The 21,865-nt window shown below is 45.3% G+C and overlaps 1 protein-coding gene across 4 annotated transcripts in view; it reads left to right on the forward strand.

Moving 5' to 3' along the window:
* The window catches only part of NPHP3 (nephrocystin 3), a 174,403-nt gene extending 155,670 nt beyond the window's left edge, over positions 1 to 18,733 (forward strand). For all 4 annotated transcript variants that reach the window (XM_058181003.1, XM_058181002.1, XM_058181005.1 and 1 more), the window contains 2 exons: positions 16,569 to 16,684; positions 17,377 to 18,733. In XM_058181003.1, the coding sequence (XP_058036986.1) occupies positions 16,569 to 16,684; positions 17,377 to 17,557 (297 nt within the window). In that variant the 3' untranslated portion in view covers positions 17,558 to 18,733. The remainder of the gene's footprint in view (positions 1 to 16,568; positions 16,685 to 17,376) is intronic.
* The last annotated feature ends 3,132 nt before the right edge of the window (positions 18,734 to 21,865 follow it).

Genomic DNA, 21,865 nt, shown 5'->3' on the forward strand with positions numbered 1-21,865 from the left:
GCTGTGTGCTCTCCCCATTTCTCTTCTCTCTGTATACCAATGACTGCATCCTAACGAACCATCTGTTAAACTACTGAAGTTTGCAGATGACACAACAGTGATCAGTCTCATTTGAGACAATGATGAATCCGCATGCAGACGGGAGGTTGGACTACTAGCTTCGTGGTGCGACCAGAACAATCTGGAACTGAACACACTCAAAAACGTAGAAATGGTGGTAGACTTTAGGAGAAATCCTTCCATACTTCACCTCTCACAATACTAGACAACACAGTATCAACAATAGAAACCTTCAAATTTCTAGGTTTTACCATATCGCAAGATTTAAAATGGACAGCTAACATCAAAAATGTCATCAAAAAAGGACAACAAAGAATGTTCTATCTGCACCCACTCAGAAAGCTCAAACTGCCCAAGGAGCTGCTGATCCAGTTCCACAGAGGAATTATTGAGTCTCTCTTCTGCACCTCTATAACTGCCTAGTTTGGTTCTGCAACCCAAGACAGACACAGATTTCAGAGGATAATTAGAACTGCAGAAAAAATAATTGCCACCAACCTGCCTTCCATTGAGGACCTGAATACTGCATGAGTCAAAAAGAGGTCTGTGAAAATATTTACAGACCCCTCACATCCTGGACATAAACTGTTTCAACTCCTACCCTCAAAACGACGCTATAGAGCACTGCACACCAGAACAACTAGACACAAGAACAGTTTTTTCCAAAACGCCATCACTCTGTTAAACAAATAATTCCCTCAACACTGTCAAAAGATTTACTAAATCTGCACTACTATTAATCCTCTCATCGTTCCCATCACCCATCTCCTTCTACTTATGACTGTATGATTGTAACTTTGTTGCTTGCATCCTTACGATTAATACTGATATTGTTTCCTGATTGCTTATTTGTAGCCTATGACTATCATTAAGTGTTGTAAGTGTTGTACCTTGATGAAGGTATCTTTTCTTTTATGTACACTGAGAGCATATACACCAAGACAAATTCCTTGTGTGTCCAATCACACTTGGCCAATAAAAAATTATATTATTCTATTCTATTCTATTCTATTCTATTCTATTCTATTCTATTCTATTCTATTCTATTCTATTCTATTCTGCTGGAAGTATATGGCATAACTGTGCTTTGTCCCTGTGAGCACTGGTTTAAGAGACCTGGCTGGGGGTGTGGCACTTGGGGTTGGGAACCCAGTCGTGCTGTTAGGCTTCCCCCTTTTTAATTCAGCATGGTGGGCCCTGTGAGTACTCAGTATTACTGCATTTGGGGACTTGCTATCATTATTCATTGTGTCCATATTCTCCTTGCAGGAGTTGGCACTATGGCCTCTTCGGCTTCAGGGCATTCCAGGTCCAAATCTGGATCTGGCTTTTCAGAGCAAGACAGTGATCCAAGGGAAGGACCTTCGGGTTCTCAATCCCTTGGGCGGGCAAGGCTTGTTGCAGAACGGGCCTGTGAAGCTTGCTTCACAGCCTTCAAGATTTTCAAAACGAGGGTCCAAGCAAAAGCATAGCTTTTCTGGACAGGCTTCCTAGGGAATTCATAAGGACACTATTTCTAAGGGCAAGGACCCTCCTAGAGCTCAAGCTCCTGAGGAGCTTGCAGGAGCTTTCAACTATTCCGGAGGGAGCTCCATCTGCCTGGTCTCCAGATGGAGATTCTTCACAAGCTCCTGTATTGCCTGGTGACAGTGATCTTCTTTTTGGGGCAATGCCTGGTCTAGAACCTTCAGTTAGCCTATGGGAGCAACAGGTGGAACACAGGTCTCCTCCCCTTGAGACATCCTCTACTCCCATTTCTTCAGGATTATAGCCTGGTCAGACAGTTGCTTCTAAATCCCTGACCATTTGTCCACGTTGATTACTAATGCCATAAGTCAGGGCATTGAATCAGGGTTACAATGCATATATACTACTATGGCTTCTGAGGGTTCCAGAGCTCAGTCTGCCCATCATAGGCATCATGGGTTGGAATCTTCTCTTTGCTTCCAAGATCCGGAATGTTCAGCGCTTTCCAGCCAAGGTTCCCTCTCAGGAGAAGAGATGCAGTGTGATATTAAGTTATTTGATGATGAGGATCTGTCTCCAGATCAACCATCTTTTGTTGGGCTTTTCAGGCCTCACCTTTTCAGATCATTGCTGCACAAGGCGAAAATTACCACTTGTCAGGGCACGACGAGTGCACTTCTGGTACTGTTTTGGATCCTGCTGACCCAGCTGATCCTTTGTTTGTGGAACCCACCATTGAGTCTGAGGAGGTCTTATCCCCAGACTTTTTCTGGACATGGTTCCTAGACAGTGGGTTTCTTCTGGCTTGGGTCCTGTTCCCAGCAATTTGGGCAAACACCTATACAACATTGGTTCTGATTTGACAAAGTCACTACAGGTTCCAGTGATGGACCCTCCAGTGGTGGCTTCTCCGTCCGAAGATAAGAGATCTGAGCAATCTCTGGTCAAGGCACATCAGGCTTCGACCTGGGCTGTCAAGACAGCTTCTGCTGCATCCTATTTTAACAGGGCTTCGTTGCTTTGGTTAAGGCAGTTACAGGACCGGCTTCCAGTCACAGACATCAGGTCCCACTAGGATCTCAACAAGATTATGGCAGCGGTGGAATTTTCCACAGACCTAATGCTGAATGCGTCTTGATTTGCATCTAAGGTCATTGGTTCTTCCATCGCTTCTCGTCACCTCCTCTGGCTTCGCCAGTAGGCTGATGCTAGGAACAAGTGGAGGCTAGCTTCTTCCCCGTATAAGGAAGAGAAATTGTTTGGTGAATCCCTAGATCCTATTCTAGTGGAATCTCAAGACAAATGCAAGATCATGCCTTCCTTGAACAGACAGTCGGAGTCCTGACCGAGCCCTTATTTTTGTACCTCTTCCTTTCGGGGAACAGACAGTGGGTTTGGGGGACAAAGATCGCAGAGACAATTTGCCTCCAGACAAGGTCAGGGCAGACAGGGACACCATTATCCATCCAAACATTCCTTTCAGGGCAGGAGGGGTCATCCCTATCAGCGGTCCAAATGACTGCTCCTCCAAGTCTCCCATAGGGGGCCGGCCGGCTCTCTTTGCCAACCATTGGGAGGATTCCACTTCAGATTCTTGGGTCAGGGAGACGGTACGGTCAGGCCTCTCCCTGGAATTTCTGTCCAACACTAAGATTCTTCGTCCACTGTCCCGTGTCTCAAGATCAGGGGAAGCAGCACCTCATAGAGTCAGCCATAGAACACTTGTTGGCCATTCAGGCCATTCAGCCAGTTCTGGAGGCAGACCATGGTCAGGGATTTTATTCCAGAGTGTTCCTGGTTCAGAAGTTCTCAGGAGGTTGGAGGGCAATTCTCGGTCTCAAGACCTTGAACCATTATGTAGTATATTGAAGGTTCAAGATGTCGTCTCTCCACTCCATCCTGGAGAGCATAAGGAAGGGTGACTTCCTTATATTAGTGGACCTAACGGAGGCCTACCTGCATGTTCCCATTCATTCCGATTTCAGACAATTTCTCCAGTTCCAATATGCGGGGAAACGTTATCAGAACCAGGCATTGCCCTTCAGCCTGTCTTCTGCCCCTTGGGTGTTTACCGGGCTGATAGCAGCTTTGGTGGGCCATCTCAGAGCATTGCCTATCAGGATACAGTTCTACTGGACAATGTCCTCATCCAGTCCAGTTCAGAAGCCAGGGCCAGAGGGGACCTAGATCTCACCATTCAGGTTCTTCAATGTCATGGTTTTTCAGTAAACTGGTCCAAGAGTCATCTGATCCCGACAACGCATTTGCTCCATCATGGGACAGTAATGATACAGTGGAGTCAAAGATGTACCTTTCGCTGGACCTCCAATCTAGCCTAAGAGATCTCGCTGTCAAGGTCAGGTTGCATCGGACTTCTTCCCTCCTGCTTCTCTCTCAGCTACTGGGAAAGATGGTGTCGTGTTTCGGCATCATGCCTTGGGCTCGTCTTCACAGCAGGGCTTTGTAGTGGTTTCTCCTTCCATTCCAACGAGCTCGGAGTAGCACGTCATCACTGTGAGTGGAGGTTCCACCAGCATTCTGGTCCTCCCTCACATGGTGGTCTTCACCATTGCCCAGGGTTTCAGGTTCCGGGAGCCTCATCATCTCATCCTGATGACTGACACCAGCCTTTTTGGTTGGTGAGCTCACCTTGGATCCTGCATGGCTCAAAGACAGTGGTCTCGGGAGGATCTTTCGCACTTGGCTTTCGAGTTTCAAGTCCCTAGTTTTGGGCAAGGACATCTTAGTGCTGACAGACAATGTGGTCACCAAGGCCCACATAAATTGCCAAGGCGGGACCAGATCTTTGGTTCTGATGCAGGAGGCAGAGTGGCTAATCCTATGGGCGAAGTCTCATCTATCTTCCATTTGAGCAGACCACATTTCTCACATGGAAAGGCTTCAACCCATCCAGTTAAATGGTCCACTATAACCAGTAGACAGGGGTGAAATCTAAAAATTTTTGCTACCTGTTCTGTGGGTGTGGTTTGGTGTGTGTGTGTGTCCTGTGACTGAGTGGGTGTGGCCAACTCAATGTCACTCACAGCCATGCCCACTCAGTCACAACCCCCCCCACCAAGCCACGCCCACAGAACCCAGTAGGGGAAAAAAATAATTTCTATTCTGCCTTTTGCCTTTCCCTCGCCACCTGTTCTCCCTTCATCTAGGCCCCGGAGCCGCCACCTGCCTCAACGGGGTCAGGAAATGCACCATTCCCCAACTCCAGCCTTTCTCTGGAGCTGCCGCCCACTCACTGCCCGCTCACTGCCTGCTCGCCCTTCGCCTTTGGTCAGGGCCCAGGGACGCCCCATTGCCTGAGGCCCCCGAGTCGCCCCCTGCTTGCCGCTTTTTCAACCGGGTTGGGGAATGCACCATTCCCCGACACCAGCTTTGTCCCGGAGCCGCCGCGCACTCTTCCTTCATCACGCAGCATATACTTACTTTCCTCCAGCAGCTGGCTGCCAGGAAAGGCAAGCGTCCAAAGTTACCGGAGTTGCTCTCTTTGAATATGCCGCCTTGTTCTATGCGCCGGCTGTGCAAGCGCATACCCAACCTGCTGCTGATAAATAAATGAAATAAACAGTGTGCGCTTGCGCAGCCGGTGCATGGAACAAGCAGCAGTGGCGGCGGCATATTCAAGGAGAGGGACTCTAGTAACTTTTGGATGCTTGCCTTTCCTGGCAGCCAGCCACTGGAAGAAAGTAAGTATACTCTGTGTGGCGAAGAAAAAGCGGGTGGCAGCTCTGGGACAAGGTTGGTGTCGGGGAATGGTGCATTCCCCAACCCGGTTGAGGCAGGCAGCGAGCAGGGGCTGGCTCCAGGGTCTCAGGGGAATGAGATATCCCTGGGCCCTGACCAAAGGTGAAGGGTGAACAGGCAGCGAGCGGGCAGCAAGTGGGCGAAGGAAGAGCGGGCGGCGGCTCCGGGGAAAGGCCGGAGTTGGGGAATGGTGCATTCTCTGACCCGGTTGGGTAGGCAGCAGCTCCGGGGCCTCGGGGAATGGGCCCTGGCCCCTGACCTAAGGGCAAGCAGGTGGCGAGCTGCCTTTCCGGTGTTCTGGTGTCCAGCTTGCGAAGGCTGGACTGTGGGCCATGGACTGGTTCGGGGGCGTGGCCAGCCAGCGATTGCTACCGGATCGGCGAACCAGAACCAAACTCCGCTACCTACTTGCCCGATCCGGTAGCATTTCACCCCTGCCAATAAATACTTTAGAGTATACTTTCGTTGAAATGGCCAAATGGCCAGATCTCTACCTCCAGCCACTTGTTTATGCATAATCTTCTTATTTATTCTTACACAATGTATACATTTCCTTCCCACTTGCATAGCTATTGTGTACAAATGTACTTTCGTTTAACAAAATCAATAACAGCCTGAATCCCCTAGTGAGTCCCCTCATGCACTCTATTATATTTCTCATAATTGGTTTATTCACTAACTGTAATCCCTCCTTTGTTATCCATTTGCTTTTTTCACCTCCTCCTCAAACATTCGTTTTTCTTCATCATTTGTGAATACAGGTTTCACATCCCATTCCAAAGTAGGAATTAAAACCATCAATTCTTCCCCTAGTAGTGCTGCTTTTTTTGCAGTTTCATCCACCAATTGATTTCCCACAACCAGTTTTGAAGTTCCCTTTTTATGTGCCTCAATAGCCAACAGTTGCCTTTAATACAGCTTTTATGAGATCCACTTGCTTTAATTCCTTCCCTTTACTTGTTATCAACCCCCTTTCCATCCAAATTTTTCCAAACGTTTGTAAAATTCCATAAGCAATCTTTGAATCAATATATATATTGCCCACTTCTTTGGTTAACAACTTCAAGTCTTGTAATAAAGCAAAGACTTCACATATTTGTGCCAACCAATCAGAAGGTAACCGTCCAGCTTCCAGTACTTCAGCAGTGTCTCCATTAACTACTGCATACCCATTCATTCTCTTCCCATTTTCCACTCGGGAAAACCCATTAATAAAAAAGTTTATACTGCCCTCTATAGGACTACTTCCAAATCCCCTCGTACTTTTGTTTGCAAGTCAATAGCTTCCAAACAGTTATGTTCCACACTGTCCCATTCCTTTCTCCCCTGATAGGAATTCTGCTGGATTTAAATTCCTATCAGTTGAGAGAACCTGTTGTGACCCAGGTTCCTGGACTCGGACTCCTGGACTCAGATGATTCAGAAAGTGAGGGAGAAGACCTGGCAAGGCCTGCTTCTTCTGGGCCCTCTTCCTCCCTGGCACCCACCCAAAGGGAGGAGGAGGGGCCAGCAAGGCCTGATTCTCCCGGGCCTTCTTCTGATTTGGCAACGCCCCAAGAACAGTTTTGGAGTGATGCAACACTGCGCAGACATGACCAGCGCGCGCAGCAGAGGAAGTGTTGGGACAAAGCCAAAGGAATGATGAGTCATGCAGTGACATCTACAGAGGATATAAAGGAGGCGGAACTTCCTGGCTTTTTGTCTTGGACAAAGCAGTGAATTTGCGCGGGCAAACTGTATCAATGGAGGGAAGAATTTATTCGTGAGTAATTCTGGCCTTATCTATAATTTCCTAGTTATCTCCAGAGACTTGGCAGGCCCGTGGGTAGATGTGGCCAGAACATTTATCTATGTAAATAAATTAGAAAAGGAGGCCTTTGACTGACTCTTTGTTGGGAGTATTGGGGGAGGGAAACAGAACATTTTGTCCAAGACCCCGACTAAACCATCTTCCACCAAAGATGGACCAGCAGCAGGTACAGCAGCTGTTACAGCAGCTACAAGCGGCTAATCAACAGCTACAGCAGCAAGTGGCTCACTTGGCAGGCCAACTTGCTGCCGGGAATGTGCCTGCAGCCCTCCCCCCCCGGTCCTCCCACTCCTCCTCCTCGTCGCAAGTGCCCGATAACCGTGCCGGATAAGTTTTCTGGGCAGCCTGAGATATTCCCGACCTTCTTGGGACAGTGCCAGCTCTACATGGCTATGTGGCCAGAGGATTTCCCAGACGACTGGGCTAAGGTGGCCTTCGTGATTAACCTTCTTTCCAGCTCGGCTGTCCGATAGGCCACGTCCCTCTTGCTCCAGGACAGCCCCCTGCTGGCGGACCAACAGCGTTTTTGGCAGCACCTGCGCATCATGTAAGAGGACCCCATTCGGACGCTGAAGGCAACCAGGCGTCTTAAGGAACTCCGTCAAGGGAAGCGCTCCCTGCAGGAGTACATTGCCGAATTTCGTCTTTTGTGCCACGACTCTGACTGGAATGATGCAGCACTGGTGGACGCGTTCCAGGAGGGACTCTCAGAGAAACTGCAAGACGAGCTGGCCCGGGTGGAGGCGCCACGGACCCTCGACAACTTGGTGCCCCTTTGTCTCCGCCTCGACGCCCGTCTGCAACAGCAACCATCCCGTCGCGCCCCCTGGGACCCGCCGTCGACATCTGCACCCCTGCTTCCTGCGCCACTGGTCACCCCATGTTTTGTATCCACTGCGGAAGAGCCCATGGAGTTGGGAGCGGCCAGACCTCACCTGACAGCCCAGGAGCGGAACCGGAGGCGCCAAGGGTGATTGTGCCTGTACTGTGGGGAGCCCGGCTACTTCACCGCTTCTTGCCCCACAAAGCAAAGTGGGGCACGCACGCCGGTCCCCGAATCACAGTGTGACCAATCGGGAAACGGAGCAGGCCCGACCTCGGGGAAATCCTAGGTCGGGCATGTACTAAGCCCCCACTGGACGTTGCAGAAGTAGACTCTGGGCCCCCTCGGCGTCTGATTCTGGACACATGGATATGGTTGGGGAACCAGTCGGACGGGCTCCAGGCGCATGTGCTGGTGGATTCAGGGGCCACAACAAACTTTATGGACCAGGCCTTTGTGACCCAGTTTGCAGTCCCCGTGGTTCCGGTGGACCCTCTGATGCGGGTAGAGACAATTGATGGACGAGAACTGGTGTCCGGCCCCATTAAATTCACCACCCAGCCTTTGTGCCTGGCTATTGGAGACCATGAGGAGGCGATCCAGTTTTATGTCACGACGGACCTTCATTTTCCCTTGGTCCTTGGGTTGGCCTGGCTTCGGACCCACGATCCTCAGGTGACCTGGTCGCGGAACGCCATCTCTTTCCCGAGTCTGCAGTGCGTTGACCACATCCACCACACCTGTGCCGGCCAGAACGTTCCCACCGCTGCCATCTCCTTGCCTCCTGAGCTGACGGACTTCGCCGACGTGTTCAGCGAGAAGGAGGCGGACCGACTACCCCCGCATCGGCCCTACGATTGCCCCGTGGACCTTCTGCCCAATGCACCACTGCCTGTGGGACACCTGTATTCCATGTCGGAGCCCGAGTTGGCCGCCCTCAGGGACTTCCTGGACAAAAATCTGGCCCGAGGGTTCATCTGGCCTTCAAAGTCCCCTCTCTTGGCCTCGGTCCTCTTTGTGAAGAAAAAGACAGGGGACTTGCGCCTGTGCTGTGATTACCGCCGGCTAAACGCCATTACAATGCGGAATCGCTACCCCCTGCCGCTCATCCCGGAGCTGCTGGAGAGGTTGCGGGAGGCCACGATCTTCACCAAGCTCGATCTCCGGGGGACCTACAACCTGGTGCGGATGCGAGAGGGAGACGAATGGAAGACGGCATTCGGCACCCGATACGGACACTACGAATACACTGTCATGCCATTTGGGTTGACCAACGCCCCCACCGTTTTCCAGCACTTCATGAACGACGTGTTCCAAGACATGTTGGATCGGTTCGTTGTGATCTACCTGGTTTACTCCCGGTCCAGGGAAAGCCACCTTCGACACGTCGGTCTGATTCTGCAACGCTTGTGGAAGCAACAACTCACTGCGAAGCTGGAGAAATGCGTCTTCTTCCGGACTTTCATAGAATTCCTCGGGCATATCATCTTGCCCAAGGGCATAGCCATGGACCCACACAAAGTAGAAGCTTTGTGTAGCTCGGAAACCCCTCGTCGGGTGAAGGATGTTCAGCGCCTGCTGGGCTTTGCCAACTACTACTGGACCTTCATCCCGGGCTTCGCCACACTGACGGCTCCACTTACCCAGCTCCTCAGGAAGAAGGTTGCGTTCCGGTGGGGTCCCCCGCAGCAAGAAACATTCACCGCCCTCAAGAAAGCCTTCATCACGGAACCCGTCCTGAGGCATCCCGACCCGCTCCGGCCTTTTGTGGTGGAGACGGATGCGTCCAATGTGGCTCTTGGAGCGGTGCTGCTACAGGCTCTGACGAATGGCGGCACACTTTTTCCCTGCGCTTACTACTCCCGGCAACTCAATCCTTCTGAGCGTAACTACATCATCTGGGAAAAAGAGTTGCTGGCTATCAAGGCTGCATTCGAGGCTTGGCGACACCATCTGGAGCGGGCCCGACATCAGGTGGAGGTCCGAACGGACCATCAGAATCTCAAGCACCTCACCACAGCTCGGAAGTTGAACCAGCGGCAGATCCGGTGGTCATTGTTTTTTGCCCGGTTCAACTTCCGCGTGACCTACATTCCCAGCGGTCACAACCGGAGGGTGGATGCCCTGTCCCGCAAGCCGGAGTACCTCTGCGCCAAGGACCCCCTTCCTCCATGGACGGTGCTGCCGGCAGAAGCCTTGGCCGCAGCACAGGAACCAGTGGACTTGCGGGCCCAGGTGCGAGAGGCGCAGCGCCAGGACTCCTGGTCACAGCAAAGGAGAGCGGAGGTGGGCCCCGTGTCTCCTTGGACCTTGGAGGAGGACTTACTCAAGTTTTGGGGGCGATAATACGTGCCCACAGGACCACTCCAAGCCCTCATCATGACCCAGTGCCACGACAACCCTGCAGCAGGACATTTTGGGTTCTTCAAGACCCTCCACCTGGTGACACGGACCTTTTGGTGGCCTCGAGTGCGGCATGATCTACATGCCTACGTGACATCCTACGTACCGTGCCGGCAAGCCAAGGCCGCCACAGGGGCCCTTCCCAGGCTCCTCCAGCCCTTGCCGACACCCGACAGACCCTGGGGGGCGATCTCCATGGACTTCCTGACGGACCTGCCGCCGTCCTCTGGGTTCACCACGGTGCTGGTGGTGGTGGACATGCTCACCAAGATGGCACACTTCATCCTATGCCACGGGCTGCCCACAGCCGCCAAAACAGCCCGTCTCTTCCTGCAGCACATCTTCCGCCTCCATGGTCTACTGGACAGGGTGATTTCGGACTGCAGAATTCAGTTCACAGCTCGCTTCTGAAAGAGCCTGATGGCCGCGTTGGAGGTGCAGGTTTGTCTGTCGTCATCGCACCATCCAGAGACTGACAGGGGTACAGAGAAGGTCATCGGTATCCTGGAACAGTATCTCTGTTGCTTCATTAACCAGCAGCAGGACAACTGGGCCGATTACCTGTCCCTGGCGGAGTTTGCTTTTAACAACTCTCAGCACACCTCTACTCAGATGACCCCGTTCTTTGCCAATGTGGGGTACCATCCGCGGCTCTTCCCTCTGGCACCACCGGACTCTCCTGTTCCCGAAACGCAGACCTTCCTGATGGAATTGCATGTGGTCCAACAGTTGGTACGTCAGCAGCTGGATCGGGTGAAGGAGGACTACAAACGGTTCGGCGACCGCTCCCAACGGGCAACGCCCCCGCTGGCAGTCGGAGACCGGGTGTGGCTCTCCACCAAACACCTCCCGTCCGACCGCCCAGAAAAGAAGTTGGACCACCGATTCATCAGCCTATTCCCTGTTGAGGCAATCATCAACCCGGTATTCTACCGACTGACCCTGCCACGATCCATGCGGATCCACCCCATCTTTCACTGGTCCCTTCTGGTTCCTGAGGCCACACCGAGTCCCCTTTGGTGCCCAACAGCACTTGTCACCGTCGCCGAGGACGGATCGGAGGAATATGAAGTCCACAGCGTACGAGACTCCCGCTGGCTGAAGGGTCGTTTCCAATATTTGATTGCGTGGAACGGATACGGGATTGATTTCTCCTGGGTAGATGCCTCCGATGTTCATGCCCCTGACCTGGTACAGGCCTTCCATGAGCAAAACCCAGCCCGACCGCATCCCGATCGTCAGCCCGGGGGAAGGGCCCTGTGGTGAGGGATAGTGTTGTGACCCAGGTTCCTGGACTCGGACTCCTGGACTCAGATGATTCAGAAAGTGAGGGAGAAGACCTGGCAAGGCCTGCTTCTCCTGGGCCCTCTCCCTCCCTGGCACCCACCCAAAGGGAGGAGGAGGGGCCGGCAAGGCCTGATTCTTTCGGGCCTTCTTCTGATTTGGCAACACCCCAAGAACAGTTTTGGAGTGATGCAAGACTGCGCAGATGTGACCGACGCGCGCAGCAGAGGAAGCGTTGGGACAAAGCCAAAGGAATGATGAGTCATGCAGTGACATCTACAGAGGATATAAAGGAGGCGGAACTTCCTGGCTTTTTGTCTTGGACAAAGCAGTGAATTTGCGCGGGCAAACTGTATCAATGGAGGGAAGAATATATTCGTGAGTAATTCTGGCCTTATCTATAATTTCCTAGTTATCTCCAGAGACTTGGCAGGCCCGTGGGTAGACGTGGCCAGAACATTTATCTATGTAAATAAATTAGAAAAGGAGGCCTTTGACTGACTCTTTGTTGGGAGTATTGGGGGAGGGAAACAGAACAGAACCAGATTCTCTTGAGATAACAAAATAACCTCATATTTTGAAAGCCTAGCATTGGTGACCCACCTTTGGGCTTTCTGCATCAGGAATGTTCTCACCTGATGTGGACTACTCATCACCAATGCCCATCAATTTTCTACTCTCCTCCACCAAAAGGGTAGTGGCAGCTACAGCCTCTATGCACAAGGGCCAACTTCGCACTACAGGATCCATCAATTTTGATAAAAATGCTACAAATTTCTTTTTCCCAGCCTATGTCTGAGCCAACATCCTCTTAGCAATACCATTCTCCACTGCTAGAAACAAGTGGAAGGGTTTCTGTAAATCAGACATCTCAACACTGGAGCCTGTATCATTGCTTTCTTCAACTTTTCAAACCTATCTTCATCACCTTTCTTCCACACAACTTTCCATGGCTCTTCTTCCAACAACTTATCATATAGAAACCTGACCTTATCGGTATAGTCATCTATCCACAATCTACAATACCCTACCAGCCCAATAATTTCCTAACCTCCCTCTTCGTCTTTGGTAAAGGCTGTGTTAATATCCCTTCTATCTTATCCGGGTTTATTTTTTTATTTCCTTGATTTATCAAATGTCCTAAATACTTTACCTCTGATTCCATATATTGCAATTTCCTTTTTGACTCTGAAACCATGAATGTCCAAAAAATTTAACAATGCATTTGTATCGTCCTCTGACTTCTTCTCCCTGACAACAATAAGTTATCCACATACTGTGACAGCTGAATACTTCTAGGTGGGCTAAATTTTTCCAACACCTGTTCTAACATTTGCCCAAACAAATTCAGACTCTCTGAAAACCTCTGTGGTAAAACACACCACCGATACTGCTGATTACTGTGGGTATCTGGATCAGCCCATTTGAAAGCAAATATATCCCTTGATTCCTCTGCCAATGGGCCCATCCAAAAAGCATCCTTTAAATCAATTACACTAAAATATTTATGACAATGCAGTATACGGCTCAAAAGTGTATAAGGGTTAGGCACTAGTGAATGGTGGCTTGCAACAAGGCTATTGACCTGTCTTAAGTCGTGAACTAAGTGAACAGATCCATCAGGCTTCCTTACAGGTAATATAGGTGTATTGTATTGAGACACTGCAGGTTCTATTAACCTCTTGCAATAGTTTCTCTATCACTACTTTTAATTTCTTCTTCATCTCCATTGGTATATTGTATTGCTTTTGTTTTATTGGGATAGTTCCCTCCTTTAGGATTACCTTCAGAGGAGGGATATCCAAAATTCCCGTTTTCTTCTGCCTCCCAAACCTATGGTTCGATTTTCTTCTCCTGTTCCTCAGTTAATATATTTACAGTATAAGCAGTATTTATAAATTTAAGCTCACTTCCCAATAGGAATAGGGCATCTCTTCCCAATAGGTTCATCCCTGCTTCTGGTACTAATATTATATTATATTTCCCCATTGTAAATGCACATCTTTCAACAATGGTACATCAAATGGTTCACCTTTTACTCCTTTTATTCTCATTGTTTTTCCATCTTGTTCAATACCTTTTGGCATTTTACAGATAGACGTTCGAGTTGCCCCTATATCGATTAAAAACATATATACCTTCCTAATTGTCCTCTTCTCCCATGAGGGTATAGAGGCGTTGTTTTCTTCTCTGGGGTTTTCTCTTCTCAGGGCAATTTTTTGCAAAATGCCCCTCCTTCCCACATGAAAAACATTTCTTACTACCTATGTTGCCAACATCTGGCTTTCTTCACTGGAGAAATCCCCTTCCTTGTCCAGAGCATTTCTACTGATTAGTGGAAGGTTGTTTTCCAATACCTCTGCCTCTGCCAAACTCTTTCTTTTTGTCTATCAGATTATTAGCAGCCTTCATAACAGACACCATCATTTGGCTTTTCTGTCTGCTCCTTGCCTCATCTCTGTTTGCATAAACTTCTGAGCTTCCTTAAATTGTGATATCAGAGTTAGCCCAGTCCTCAATTTTTTGTATCTTTTTCTGTATATCTAGCCAAGCCTTTGTTACAAATTGCATTTTCATCAGAGAATCATAAGCTGGTGATTCAGGAGAAAGACCAGAATATTTATTCAGACAGTCTTTTTTCCTTTCTAAGATCATCTTTCAACTGTCCCACCTCAAAGACTTTACTTAAGTTCTTCCCTTGAGGTATAGCAGTTCTCGCTCCCTGGAAAAACAATCCTTGTCAAATCCTCCATTTGTTCCCAGTCAGCCAGATCATTATTATTCCAACCAGGATTAGTTAATGGAAATTTAGTATCAGAGGCTACTGGGTTACCTGCCCCCTCTTGGGTTTTATCCCAATAAGCCATAGCAGCTTTCCTGATTTGGGACCTTTCTTCTGGGGAAAACAAATATCCCAGAATAATTTTAACTCAGTATATGTGTATAGATTAGGTCCCAAAAAAAGATCCAAGGATTCAGACAGTTTTATAGGATCTATCTGCAAAAAAGGCATTTGTCTTTTATAATTCCTTATGTCTGAGGATGTAAAGGGCACATTTACAAACATTGTTATAGGCACCCCTGCACCTGTTATTCCATTTGGCATTTCCCTTCAGGGAAGCATCTTATTCTCCTTCATAGTTTGTGATTGTGTAACCTGAGGAGAAGGATTTGGATAATACCTGACATTTAGTAAATCATCCACTTCCTTCTTCAACTGCTGATACTGCAGTGTTGTTGAACTTTCTCACTTCCTCCATCGTCTACACCTGCAGCCCCTCCTCCTGTTCCGTTCTGATTATAAGGACGAGGATGTGGGCAAATGGCATATGCTAATGGGTCCTAACCTTTTTTTTCTTCCTCCTTTTTGCAGTTCTGGGGGGAATGGATCAAACCACTGAATACAGAATCATGGTTCTATGTACAACAGCTGAATTGTTAACTTCTTTTTTTCCAGCACCCTTTTCAAAGCATTTATCCAATAAGGATCTGATTCCCCAAATTTACTCCATCTATAATTTGGCTGTATTAGAATAAACTTTGGCCAAACCCTTGTGCAGTATTCAATCATAGACACTTCCTTGTTTATCTAACTTCCTTGTGTAAGTATTCAGCCAATCCTCCTTCTACTGAGTTAATAGCTCCCCCAAAGGAGAAAGCGGGGGTGGGGGAGAAATAGAGAGTGTTTCACTACTGGTAGTATTTTTAGGATCCTTAACAAATTTCCCAGTCCGGGGCCTCATAGCTGACGCCTCCCTCCTTGAACTCCTTTGTCCCTTATGAAAAGAACACTCAACACGCTTAACCTCTGGCCACTCCAGTAGCCCAGAAATGAAACCGCAGAGGAAAGCTCACATCAGCAAGTTCAAAGTGCATCCTAAGCACTTCTATTGCATCTCAATGTACACACAGCACCAGACATTCAAGGAGTTAGACCACCCCAACTAGATTTCCCTTAATTACCCTGTACTTACACTCACTCTGGGTCAGTGCACTGTATTCCTGTCCCTTATGGCTCAGACTTCCCTGCTTTGATGTTCAGGTCTCCATCACATCAGGTTGAAGAAGAGTAGTCCCCCTGGAAAAGAAGTACCCTTGAAACGCTAAAATCAGTATCTCCTCAGGTAAAATCCCTCTCCAGATGGATGTCTTCAAGTCCCTGTTCAGGCACCAATTGCGAGATTTAAAAACCCAACCTCATAGAAAGTAATGTGGAGACCATGAGCAATTAAAAAGCAGATTTATTTCATATATATGTGTGTGTGTGCGCGCAAACACACACACACACTCACACACGCTCACACGTATATAAAAATCAGGGTTCTCCCAAGAAAGAGAAAACATCTTACAGGTCTGAATACATGGTTTAAATACATTTTCAAACAATCAGCAAAGCAATTAAATGCCCCTTCTTATCATTGTTTATCAGTCGTTACATAAAGTTTTTGGCTTATTCAGCAACATATTCCCCAATTAGAAATACCCAATGGAAATACCCTACCCAAATGTCCTTTTACAATTAATTGGAATGTCAGCTTCCTTCCTATTATTAAATTAGCTTGCGTCAGCCTGACCCAACTCAGAATGTACTAACCAAGTTTATGTCCTTTTTTTCTCAGAAAAGGCATCATACATACTTTCTTATCTAAAAACCTTACAAGCTAATTAGCTTAGGTTAGTTTAGGTCACGAGAAGCGTAAATATGGAGTCACGGAAACTGTTCTTTTACAGGAATAATTCTGTTTCTCTCACTCATGGACAGAGGAAGAAAGGGAGGAAGGATCTTATATTTGCACATGATGTTTCTTACTGTACTAACTGCCAAAATTTTGGGAGAGGGGTTATTCACTTCCTATAGGCATTAACCTTATCCTATAGGCAGACTAATTTTCTGGCTTTGAAATGAATTTCAGTAAGTATTTTAAAAATACATTCCTAATTTTGTTTTCTTGTTTCTTTTAGAAAAAACATCAGGAAGCATTGCCTCTGTATGAACGTGCACTGAAAATTTATGAAGACAGCTTTGGGCATATGCATCCTCGTGTAGGGGAAACATTAAAAAATTTGGCTGTGCTAAGGTATCAAGTAAACGTGTTTGTTCTATTCTAGATAAATAAATTTCCACTTATTATAGTAGCTCCTTATATTGATATAATTGAATGCAAGAATATCAGAAGCATTTATGCAGGCATATTTCAAGGCACTTAGTCTGCTTCTAGCCTTGCAAGATCCAGCTAAGGGTGGAAGCTACATATGACTGAATGACTGAATAATAAAATTCTCCATATTGTTGAATCCAGTCTGTAATGGGAAAGATGGTGGATGTTTCTGTGTATACAGATGACTTAGTATGAGGATTAGGTACAAAATGTATTATGAATCTTTAATGGAATAACAGAGTTAAAAGAGATCTTAGGGAGTCCTCTAATTCAACCTCCTGCTCAAAAAAATACCTTTATTAAGACTTTATTAATAGGACTTCGTCATCTTCCGGACCTTCGGACCTTCCGCCGCGAGCTTAAAACATACTTATTTAATTGCACAGGACTGAGCTAGATTTTAATTTACGGGTTTTAAATTGGGTTTTATTTTCATATTTTTAATTTAGGCTTTTAGAATAAGTTTTTTAATTGTTTTTAGACTGTATTTATCTATTTTTAAATGCCTGTAAACCGCCCTGAGTCCTTCGGGAGATAGGGCGGTATATAAATTTAAATAATAAATAAATAAATAAATAAATATTAAGTCCTACTTTCTTTTCTCCCCAAAGCTATGAAGGGGGTGAGTTTGAGAAGGCTGCTGAGCTCTATAAGAAAGCCATGGAAATTAAAGAAGAAGAGATGCTGGTAATGGGTGGAAAAGCTACTTCCCATCACTCATCAACTGGAGATACACTCAGCATTAAAAGTGCTTTTTCTCACAACATGTATTTTCAACATGGACCAAGATAATGAAAAGTAGCATATTAATCATTAGAAGGAAATATTTTTGCTGAAAAGAAATAACGTTTCATTTTAAAAGAGTGGGAAAAGATAGGAGAAAAAAAGTTAAAGATTTGTATTAGTTTATGTTTAAACTAACACTGATTTTGAGCTAAGGTGCACTGTTTTTAAAGATTTGGCTAATGTTTCAAAAAATATCTGTTATGCTATTAATTTTTCTACCTTTTTTTAGAAACAACTTGAGTTGTTCTGCCCCCCCATTAAGTAAGTAAAAATCATTTACTGGCCATTTGGATTTTTGGATTGCCATTTTTCTTCATTGCAGAAAGTAGTTACAAATGAAACTAGGAATTATCAGAACAATTACAATCTGCATATTATTGCAGAAGCTTTAATCTCAATGAGATTATTTTTTTATTTGTAAAAATTAAATGTATAGTCAAAATTAAGTATTTGACTACTTATACAGATAAATATAGATAGTCTTTATGATGATAATTGACCTCAAAATTTTGCTAAGCAAGGCAATTTTTAACTAAGTTTTGTGCCATTTTAGGACTTTTGGGTACAATTGTTAAGTGAATTACTGCAATTATTAAGTGAATTATGTGATCATTAAGTGAATCTGGTTTCTCTCATTGACATTGCATCTCCAGAAATGGTGTTCACATGACTCCAGCACAGTGCAACAGTCATAAATACATGCGAGTTGCCAAGTATCCAAATTTTGATCATGTGACCAGAGGGATATTACAACAATCGTTAAGTGTGAAAATTAATCATAAGTCACTTTTTTCAGTCTCTAAATGAATGTTTGTAAGTTGAGGACTACCTGTGGTTGAGATATAGAATAGGAAAACTAGATCTGAATAGAAATATTTAAAAATAATAACACAAATGTCTAATTGCTAAAAATGTAGACTTTGGAGTAGAAACCTTACCTTACCTTAAATATGTTTTTGTTTCATTTGTCCTACAGTTTAGTATTATACGGATATGCTTACCACTTTCCCTGTAATTCTTTATGCTTTTCTAAGGACTGGGAAATCACTGTTGTTTATGTTCTTTAACTCTACTTTGGTACCCAAATATGGTCTTGGTTTACTGAAAAAAGCTAATTTCAAATATTGGTTTAGGAAAGTGAAGTTTCAATAAACTATAATAAACATTATCCACAGTATAGAATTGCATTTGTACTTTTTATTGTACTTAATTGAATGAAAATTTTTATTTTCCATGGGATACTAAGTTGTAAGGAGGGAAGCTTGGGATTAAATGACAATAGATAATTCATGACAACAAATACATGTCATTATCATCTGCTTTTGGGGCACAAATATGTAAGAGTGGCATTTGTTGGTAATATCACTGCATGCATGATTGTTGTATCATTGTCATATCTTCAAGCCACAACATGTCTGAATGTATGTCTGAATTTTGTTCTAATAGGACAGGGGTGTCAAACTCGATTTCATTGAGGCCCGCGTCAGGGTTGTGTTTGACTTGGGGGTGTTTGTGGGCATGGCCAGAGTGGGCGTGGCCAGCTAAACATCACTTGGGTTGGGGCACCTGTCATGGCCCAAGGGCTCTGCCACTGAAAATGGGCACCTAGCTCCGTTTTCGGCTGCGACGGCCCCCTGCAACCCTCTGCCAGTGTATACAGAGCTTGGGAGGGCTATCTGTGGCCCTTGTGAGCTCAGTTTTCGCCTGTGATGGCTTCCTGCAATCCTCTGCCACCAAAAACAGAGCTCAGGAGGGCCACATGCAGCCCTCCTGAGCTCTGTTTTTGCTGACAGAGGCACTGCAGGTCAGTTCTTTGCTATTTCCAGGGTGGCCCCGTGGGCTGGATCTGGCCCCCGGGCCTTGAGTTTGACACCTCTGTAATACAACATTGTACTATTGAAAACTAATCTAAAACTCCTATGAAATGTGTCCTAACTGAGCTATATGCTAAATATCATCTATTTTCCTATCACTCATTGTCTTTAGTGGTATGTTTTTTGAATCCTTTTTATACTTCAAAAGCTAGGAAATAAAGATATTTAAACTTGTTCTGAGTATTCAGCCTTATATAAATGAATTCATGACAATTTTGAATATTATTTATTATTTTTATTTTAACAATTAAAAAAGACTTAATTTCACATATTAAAAATCCAAATCTCTCAGGAAAATCATCAAGATAAGAACTGTACAGGTAGTTCTCAACTTACGACTAACAGCTCAAAATTTATGTTGCTAAGTGAGAAATTTGTTAAGTGAGTTTTGGCCCATTTTACAACTTTTGCTACATTTGTTAAGTGAATGACTGCAGTAGTTCAATAAGTAACATGGTTGTTAAGTGAATCTGGCTTCCCCATTGACTTTGCTTGTCAGAATGTGTCAAAAGATGATCATATGACCCAGGGACACAACCGTCATAAATGTGAGTCAGTTGTCAAGCATCCGAATCGGGGTGAAATCTAAAAATTCTCCCTGCCAGTTCTGTGGGCGTGGCTTAATTGGTGGGCATGGCTTGGTGGTCAGATGACCAGGTGGGTGTGGCCAATAACAGTAAATAAAAATAATAAACAAAGTACACAAAACAATAAAAGGTACCAAAAACCAACTTTCACATTTTACACACACACAACACAACACAACACAACACAACACAACTGACTCACACACAGTGTAAAAGCAGCTGCACTTCACCCAAAATGGCCCCTGCAGCAAGCAGGAACCTCACACAGCCACAAAAAGCTCAAAAACCAACTTTCATACTTTACACACACACAACACAATACAACACAACTGACTCACACACACACACAAAATGCCACATTTAGTATTGTGAGATTCTATATGTATGTAGTTAGAGTGAAACACTACAGAAACACCAAATCTCAGAAAGCTGCACAAATATTTTATTATTTTATTTTATTTTATTTTTTATTTTTTTTATTTTTTTATTACTTTTTTCCAACAAACAAAAAAAGAAAATACATTATTACACCCTTGTGCTATACATAAAAAGGAAGATTTGGGTCTTCGGATATATCCTCATGATTGCCAAAATCCACGTTCTCGAGGTACAGGTACCGAAGCGTCCAATGTTCCAAGCGCATAGTCCACAAATGGTTTCCAAGTCTTCCAGAAAATATCTTCTTTATACACACCACTTCTAATTTTAATATCACATGTCATTTTATCATTTAAAGCCAATTTCCACATTTCAGAATTCCACTCTTCTATTCTAAAAATCACATCTAGTTTCCAATATCTAGCTATTATAATTCTACCTATTATAATCATAATTCTAATCAATTCTTTTTCATACCTGGCAGGGGAGACACCATGATCATTATTATTTTATTTTATTTATATTTTTTAGATAAAAGGAACTAATTTAAAACTTCCTTAACTTTAAATTGCTATGTCTAAAAAAACTCCAATTAACTATTTTTTTAAAGTCCCCCCCCACGAAAAACCCCCAGTTTCTTACCCAATTCAAGGGACAACGCAGGCAGATTGAGTTGCTCACCATGAGATGGATTGCAGGTAGGCAGATTGAGTTGCTGGCTGATGCAATTGATTGCAGCAGCCAAAGCAAGGCAAGCCTGAAAGAAGCAGCAAGCTGCCAAGTAGGCAAGGGGGACCGGGTGATTGGGTGGGCTGGGGGGGGGGGCAGGGATTTTTGCTACTAGTTCTCCGAACTGCCCACCCCCATCGCTATTGGATCGCCTGATCTGGGAGCATTTCACCCCGATCCGAATGTAAATCACATGTCCGTGGGGATGCTGCAAAGGTCATAAGTATGAAAAATAGTCATGTCACTTTTTTCAGTGTTTTGACTGGTCACTAAACAAACTGTTTAGTGGACTATCTCTACTTTGAAAGTATTATCATATATGAACAAGTGAAACTGACCTCTGAAAGCTGAATTTTCTAAATACTCTATCATCTTGAATTTCAAAGCTATATAACAAAATTATTTAAAATTCAAGATTCATGTGTTTGGCACTGGAAACAAAACAAAAGCATGATATTGAAACCAGAAACAGACACAAAACTCAAAAGAGTGGTTTTTAAACAATCAATGATGAACTTTTTCCATATAATTCAAGAACTTTACATAAATTGAACAAAATCTTTTAAAATTGTGTAAAAGCTGTATTAAAAGCTAAATGAATAAATGCCTTTATTCCTGGTATTGAAATTATTTTTAACAAGACTGTTAGCCAAATTCAGAGTCAAAGATGGAGCAAAAAATTATAAAAATGAATTATAAAACTTCATTGAAGTAACTGTACAATTATAAACAATAATACCCTTTAG

The sequence above is a fragment of the Ahaetulla prasina genome, chromosome 4, assembly GCF_028640845.1.
Source record: "Ahaetulla prasina isolate Xishuangbanna chromosome 4, ASM2864084v1, whole genome shotgun sequence".
Lineage (NCBI taxonomy): Eukaryota > Metazoa > Chordata > Lepidosauria > Squamata > Colubridae > Ahaetulla > Ahaetulla prasina.